The sequence below is a fragment of the Rutidosis leptorrhynchoides genome, chromosome 3, assembly GCF_046630445.1.
Source record: "Rutidosis leptorrhynchoides isolate AG116_Rl617_1_P2 chromosome 3, CSIRO_AGI_Rlap_v1, whole genome shotgun sequence".
NCBI lineage: Eukaryota > Viridiplantae > Streptophyta > Magnoliopsida > Asterales > Asteraceae > Rutidosis > Rutidosis leptorrhynchoides.
This window is the reverse complement of record NC_092335.1, coordinates 249,037,840-249,045,897: the sequence shown is the minus strand read 5'-3', so window position 1 is coordinate 249,045,897 and position 8,058 is coordinate 249,037,840. Positions and strand designations below refer to the sequence as shown.

At 37.0% G+C, this 8,058-nt stretch overlaps 2 protein-coding genes across 2 annotated transcripts; both read left to right on the top strand.

The window, feature by feature from the left end:
- The first annotated feature begins 1,634 nt into the window (after positions 1-1,634).
- On the top strand, positions 1,635-4,253 carry LOC139900940 (uncharacterized). Its single transcript, XM_071883687.1, has 3 exons — positions 1,635-2,787; positions 3,280-3,455; positions 3,555-4,253. The coding sequence occupies exons 1-3, from the start codon at positions 1,635-1,637 to the stop codon at positions 4,251-4,253; spliced, it is 2,028 nt and encodes a 675-aa protein (XP_071739788.1).
- Positions 4,254-4,895: 642 nt separating this feature from the next.
- On the top strand, positions 4,896-5,426 carry LOC139900939 (secreted RxLR effector protein 161-like). Its single transcript, XM_071883686.1, has one exon. The coding sequence runs from the start codon at positions 4,896-4,898 to the stop codon at positions 5,424-5,426; it is 531 nt and encodes a 176-aa protein (XP_071739787.1).
- Positions 5,427-8,058: the final 2,632 nt, after the last annotated feature.

Here is an 8,058-nt window from a genome sequence, read left to right as displayed (position 1 = left end):
CGAGGGGGACCCTGGCAGGATGAGTTGATCCTGGAAGCCTTGTATCGAAATCTCCCTGCCCTCCCACCAGGTTGAGAGTTCCGAGTTGGCAGCGGTAAAGGTTGAATCCAGACTATCGTTGGAGGAGAGGCCTAGATGGACTTAGGTTTGAGGGGAGGTTTGTAAGGGTGCAAACCAAAGTCCCACATCGGTCATGAGATAAAACAAATATATGTATATAAGTCTAAGGGGAAGTCCCTCTATCACCAATTGGTTTTAGAAAAGGATGGACTCTTGGGCTTATATTGCAGGACATTGTGTTTGGGCTATACGATCCTTTCACAGTGGTATCATGAGCCTCTTATGTTTTTATACGGTTAGTATATTTTTGCGTGGTTGTTATTGATTAAATGGCTTGTGTATATATTTGTATGTTTTTTATCCATGATCAAGACATGCATCTTGTGCCATGGAGCAAGCCATAATTATTGTCATGATCATGTTATTATTATGATGATTTAATTGTGCATAGCCGATGAAAACCTAGACCGTGTGTATGTGTTGTGATCTTGAATGTTTGTGGTTGTATGGATGCCATTGTTTTGTGACCATTTATGGATGTAATTTAATCTTTTATTTTGGGAGGCCGTTTTGAGCCAATTATGTAATTTACAATTCTAGATTAGTTATATTTTATTTTATAATAAATGTAACCTCCATGATGGGATTAAAGACTTGAAGTGAACGGAATTTGGCCATCAAGACACACTTGTAGTAAAGTTAATGGACAAAAGCTGAGGAAGATGCGGTGAAGGAGCACACTTGGTCATCATGAGATCTTGACGCAAGTGGGAGCTTCTAAGGTTTACTTTTGTGATCGTCCCTTTAGTTGACCGCTTGGTTCTCATAATGGCTCGTGAGACCAAGCATAGGATTTTTATCGGTTGAGGCTATGCACATACTTATTATGTTTTATTTTGTTTGGTTGCATTTTATATGTTATGTGATTGTGTATAATTTGCCATGATAATTAAAAATCAAAACATAATTAAAATCAAGTTAAATTTTTTTTAACTTGTGAGGCGAATATTGTATGCATGTATTATTCGTAACACATTTTTCTAAAAGATTATTAAAATTGTTTAATATACCCGGCGAAATTTAAGTCGTGCCGTCCAATTCAGTTGAAAAACTTGTCATTATTCTTTGACTATGCGTGAGACCTAGTTGAATTATAACTCAAGATGATCATTATCTATGCGTGAGACCTAGATTAATTTTTACACGCTTCACAATTGGATGACTTAATCGATTTGAGAGGTGAGACCGCAACCCGAGGCAAGGATGGGACTAAACATGTCAGCATGACACTAGTGTTAGACACTAAATGTCGTGAGTTCAATAAAGATCTAAGAGTTACACTTGTAACGCAATTGGTTCCCGCCGCCTATCGATTGAATCCACCATTGCTAGCAGATCAACTGATGTGATGGTGGAAGCACAATGTGGATCTTAGCCTTTTACGAAAATTAATAGTTTTATAAGTTTTTTTAAAACATGGGTAGTTAATTTATAAAAGGATAATTATTAAAGATACTAAAAGAACTTTGTTTATTTTGTAGATGACATCAAACGCAATTCAATCCATAAACAACATGACCATAAGGTCAATCCTTGAGAAGGAAAAATTGAATGGTAACAACTTCATTGACTGGTATCAAAACCTTCAGATTGTCTTAAAGTCTGAAAGGAAGTTGCACCATCTAGAAAATCCTTTACTTGAAGCTCCACCTGAAACTGCTAATGCTACTGTTCGTAATGCTTATACTAAGAAGTATAACGAACAACTTGAAGTGGCATGTCTTATGCTTGCTAGCATGACCTCTGAGCTCCAAAGGAACTTAATGGACTACAATGCATATGACATGATCGAGGAACTCAAGACGATGTTCCAACAACAGGCAGAACATGAATTTTTTGAAACTGTGAAAGCGTTTCACGCTTGCAAACATGAGTTGGGAAAGCCAGTTAGCCAATATGTCTTGAAGATGAAAGGCTATCTGGATCAATTGGAGCACCTAGGTTATGCTATGCCACCAGTTCTTGGAGTGCACTTGATACTTACTTCACTATCTAAGGACTATGATGGATTTGTAATGAATTACAATATGCATAGCATGGGAAAAACCATTCCTGAGCTACATGCAATGCTTAAGCAAGCTGAAAATGGGCTACCAAAGAAGACTCCTGCAGTCTTAACCATAAAGGAAGGTAAAATCCAGAAAAGAAATCCGCAAGCTGGAAGTGGAAATGGAAAAGGAAAGAGTAAGCAAGCTTTCACTCCTAAGAAGAAAATTCCACCACCAGCAAAGAAAGAGCATCCCGCAAAGAACATGGCTTGTCACCATTGTGGCCAGATTGGTCATTGGAGACAAAACTGTGTGCTTTACTTGGAAGAGTTGAAGAAGGGAAAGGCTGGTTCGACCAGCACTTCAGGTATCTTCGTTATAGAACTCTATAATTTTCCTAATAAAACTTGGGTGTATGACACTAGTTGTGGTACTCATATTTGTAATGATATGCAGGGACTTATGAAAATTCAGAACCTGAATAAGGGGGCTTTAGATCTATATGTTGGCAATGGCGATCGTGCAGCTGTCGAAGCTATAGGAAGCTATGAGCTCATCCTCCCAAGTGGACTTATTCTTATTTTAGATAATTGTCATTATGCACCTTCTATTACTAGAGGTGTTATTTCAGTTTCTCGTTTGAAGGATAATGGTTTTAATCATGTATTCACAGATTATGGTATTTTAGTTTCTAAGGATAATGTTTTTTATTTTAATGCTATTCCTAGAGATGGTATTTTTGAAATTGATATGCATAATCTTGTTCCAAACGAAAGTTCTATATTTAATTGTAGCTCTAAAAAATTCAAGCATGATTTGAATTCCACATATCTATGGCATTGTCGTCTTGGTCATATAAACAAGAAATGCATAACAAAGCTGCAACACGATGGGCTTCTTGAGTCAACCGGCAATGAGTCATTTGACATATGTGAATCTTGCTTATCTGGAAAAATGACAAAGAAACCCTTTACCCACCAGGTTGAAAGAGCGAGTGATCTACTTGGACTCATTCATACTGATGTATGTGGCCCATTTAGAACAATGTCTAGAGATGGAGCTACCTACTTCGTTACTTTTACTGATGATTTCAGTAGATATGGTTATGTTTACTTGATTAAACATAAACATGAAGTATTTGAAACGTTCAAAGCGTTTCAAAATGAAGTAGAAAATCAGCTCGAAAAGACCATTAAGGTTCTACGGTCCGACCGTGGAGGTGATTATATGAGTCAAGAGTTTTTAGATCATCTGAGAGATCATGGGATTGTCTCACAGTTTACTCCTCCTTACACACCTCAGCATAATAGGGTGTCAGAAAGGAGAAATCGAACTTTGCTTGACATGGTTCGATCAATGATGAGTCTAACAACTCTACCAGCATCCTTTTGGGGATATGCTCTAGAGTCTGCTGCACGCATTCTTAACATGGTTCCAACCAAGAAGGTAAACAAGACACCATATGAAATATGGCATGGAAAAGTCCCAAATCTGTCTTACTTGAAAGTCTGGGGTTGTGAGGCTCACGTGAAGCGTGATACGCCAAACAAACTTGAGTCCAGAACTATCAAGTGTATCTTTGTAGGATACCTAAAGGAAACGATGGGATACTACTTCTACTATCCAGCAGAAAACAAGGTTTTCACTGCTAGATATGCTAAGTTTTTGGAGAAGAGTCTCCTCTTACAGGAAGCAAGTGGGAGCACTGTAGATCTTGAAGAAATTCAAGAACAAGATACATTACCTTCTGTAGGCACTAGCGAAATTAGTACTGAGCCTCAACATGAAAGTGTCGAGGCACAAGACGAAGCATGTCTCATTCGTAGATCTAATAGAACTTCTCGTCCAACTGAAAGGTTAAACCTTATGGTTACGACGGAGGACTTGGAATTAGGGGATCTGGGCGAACCTGCTAATTACAAAGCTGCATTGTTAGATCTTAAATCTGATAAATGGCAAGATGCTATGAATGAAGAGATGCAATCCATGAAAGATAATCAAGTTTGGCGCTTGATTGATCTCCCACCAAACATCAAGCCTGTTGGGTGTAAATGGATCTTCAAGAAGAAGACCGACATGGATGGAAATGTACACACCTTTAAGGCCTGCTTGGTAGCAAAAGGTTATACAAACCTACAGGGTTGATTATGAAGAGACCTTTTCTACAGTGGCAGACATTAAAGCTATTAGGATACTCATAGCTATAGCAGCGTACTATGACTATGAGATTTGGCAAATGGATGTCAAAACTGCATTCCTAAATGGTCACCTTAGCGAGGACGTATATATGGTGCAACCTGAAGGGTTTGTGAATCCTAAGTATCCTAATAAAGTATGCAAGCTTCAGAAATCCATTTATGGATTAAAGCAAGCATCAAGGAGTTGGAACAAGAAGTTTGATGAGAAAATAAAGAGTTTGGTTTCTCACAAAACCTTGACCAACCATGTGTGTACATGAGAGCTAGTGGGAGCGTTAAAGTCTTTCTGATCTTATATGTTGATGACATATTACTCATGGGAAATCATATTCCAACGCTACAAGACGTTAAGTCCTGGCTTGGAAAATGTTTCTCTATGAAAGATCTGGGAGATGCAGCGTATATCCTAGGAATCAAGATCTATAGAGATAGATCTAAGCGATTAATAGGTTTAAGTCAAAGTGCATATGTTAACAAAATCTTAAAGCAATTTAAGATGGAAGCTTCCAAGCGTGGTAGTCTTCCGATGCAACCAAATGTGGTATTGAGTAAGACTCAAGCCCCCTCTACACCCGAAGAGGTGAAGTGAATGATTGGAGTCCCATATGCTTCAGCTATTGGATCCATCATGTATGCTATGAGGTGCACTAGACCAGATGTTTCTTTCGCTCTCAATATGACGAGCCGATACCAACAGAATCCAGGTGATAGTCACTGGATTGCTGTAAAGAATATATTGAAGTATTTGAGAAACACTAAAAATATGTTCTTAGTTTACGAAGGTTTCGATGAACTGAGCGTAAAGTGTTACACTGATGCTAGTGTTGAAACTGATCGAGATGATAGTCGATCACAATCTGGCTACGTTTTCGTTATGAACGGAGGTGCAGTCGACTGGAGAAGCTCGAAGCAGAGCACTACAGCGATGTCTACAACAGAATCAGAATACATTGCTGCATCTGAAGCTGCTCAGGAAGCTGTTTGGATCAGAAAATTCATATCTGGGCTTGGCGTTGTTCCCAGCATTGAAAATCCCATGGACATGTATTGCGACAATACTGGTGCTATAGTAATAGCAAATGAACCAGGAGTTCTACGTGGTGCCAAACACATCCTTTGAAAATTTCACTACATACATGAAGTTATAGAGAGGGGTGACGTACGTATTCAAAAGGTTCCAACAGAAGACAATCTAGCTGACCCGTTCACAAAGCCAATGTCTTGTACCAAGCATGTCGAGCATTCTAGGAACATTGGGCTTAGACCAGCTAATAGTTTTATGTAATTTTATTATTTGGATAATTGGAACATGAAAGCAGTTTTTATTTGTAATGAATTGATATATTGTGATATGATCGTTTTTTTTTTTCATAACTACTATGTTCTATATTTGCATGTTTAAATCCGTGAATAATGACTTATTCTAAATTTTCCATTGTCGATTGATGATACGGGAGTAACATCAAACCAAGACAAATGTGAGTGTTTGATATGGTGTAATGTATTACTATCAAACTCACATGTATTCATAGGATGAATATTGGAATGACCCAACCTTCGAGTTTTCACTTCATGGATTGGTGTCAATAGTGAAACTTGCAAGTGGTTATGTCATAAGTCCTTCGACTTGAGATGCACACCGGTTTCGATGTGTGGAGCATTATACTTTGATATGGTTAAATGCTGTTCTGAATAAGGCTGTTATAAAAGCTATTATTGGGTGTAATGTGAAGCTCGTGACAGACACGTGTAGGCAAAATAGGATTTGTTCCTCCAACCTATTTGGAGTTAGATACTTTTGAGCTCCTCGATGAATGAATAAGATATTTGTGTGGCCGCACCCAAATGTAATTGAGATGATACTTAATTAGTTTGGTGATCTGATTCATTTCTTAGATCGAGAAAACAAAATTGTTAAACAAATGAGAATGACTGATGATCCATGTCTCAAGTTTAACTAAAGTATCTGAAACAAAGGGATAAATGACATTTAACACTTACTATGAGCAGTTCTGAGAAACTACCCTCACATGAGTTTGGGGACAATGGCGTGTTGCTAGATGCTAACCATTGTTTGTATAGTTACTTGGTGTTGTACCGTGCACAAGTGGGAGTCTGTAGGATTAATGCGCAAGGTACAACACATAACTATATGGCTGAATTCATTTGAGCCTTCGGGATCACACACTTACACACCTAGACGTCAATTAATAATATATATGTGATATATATTATTATGCATGTAATATATAAAAGTATTTAATTAATAAATTAATTAGTTAATTAATTAATAAATAACTTTTCCTATTAATCAAGCAAATCGTATGGAACAAGTATGAATTGTAGTTGTTGTCTAACATGTAAATAAGATTGGTTGTTAACAATATGCTATCGTATATTATATATTATATATTTAATTTATATAAGGAATTTTAATCACAACTAAATTGTGATTCGTGATTGTAAACAACTTTAGATACGCACCCTTTTCGTAGAACCGACATAGGGATATATATAAATAATCATATCTAGTTTTGGTTCTGATTGGATGAAAAAAAAACCCACGATTTTTCTTACGCACAATTAGAAAATAGCTTTTAGTTTTATACGTACGACAACAAAGAAAACTCTTCCGTTTGTTTTTAACGAACGAGAACAATAAAAGTAAATATAGTTTTGGGTCTTTACGAATTAGAGATAAATAATCCTAGCGATTATTTACTATTACTTGGCGGGACTAGCACATCCGTTTGACGTTGTTTGAAGTGTAGTGTGGACTACCCTAGCGGCAATCATACTTTTGATTGTTAGTTTCTCTTCCTTCAATCCTGTTCTACAAGAAAGGTATAATCTTTAAACTCTCTTGTTATATTTATTTATTTAACCGTATAAATCATATGGATCCGTTTTGGTGATTTATTATTAATATAATTAATATGCTTCCGCTTAAAGTTATTGTTATTATATGTATGTACATGATAATAATTAATTGGAAAATTGTTTTCTTAAAACCCTAAATCACCAACATGAGCCAGTTCCCATAGAAGCTCAGCATAGTTAGGAGCCTCTACTCTTATAAAAGAGTAGAACAACTTCAGCATTAACACAGTAAGGCTGTCGAATCCACTCCTTGTCATCAGCAAGCATCTGTTGATGATTAAGAAGATCACATACCACCTTGAGTGCAGATATTTCTTCTGAAACTTAGCCGGTGGAACATTCGTAGGTCCAACATAACCAAGATCGAAGACTGCATTCATCATTTGCTGAGTAACAGGGAAAGCAGGAGCATTCTGTATAAGAGGAAGTCTGAAGATCCTCCTGAAATCAGCCTTAGTGATACTCCTCATCCTTTAAACTCCCCTTAGATGAAATTCAAATCGAGCTTGAGTTCCTTCTGGATTTTCAGCAGTAGGTTGTGCAGCTTCCACAAACCTAATAGTTCTATTGAGTAGCTCTAGATCTGTTACTGGTATACTGACAGTTGAGCTTAGAGCAGGCCATAGTGTATGCCTCTCTAGAATTGCAGCCCAGTAATTGCAAGGAATGTTGGTTTCAGAGTTGATAAAGTGATTGTTCGCCATTTAGCTGTATGAATAAGAAATAGAAGACCAAAAGATATTCAACATAAAGAACATATCTCTATTCTTATTTGCCTTTAAAATCCTTTGTATTTTTCTAGTTTTATAATTTTTATGGTTTTTCTAAGTTAAAAACACCATTTATTCCAAATATGCACAAGTAATTGACAA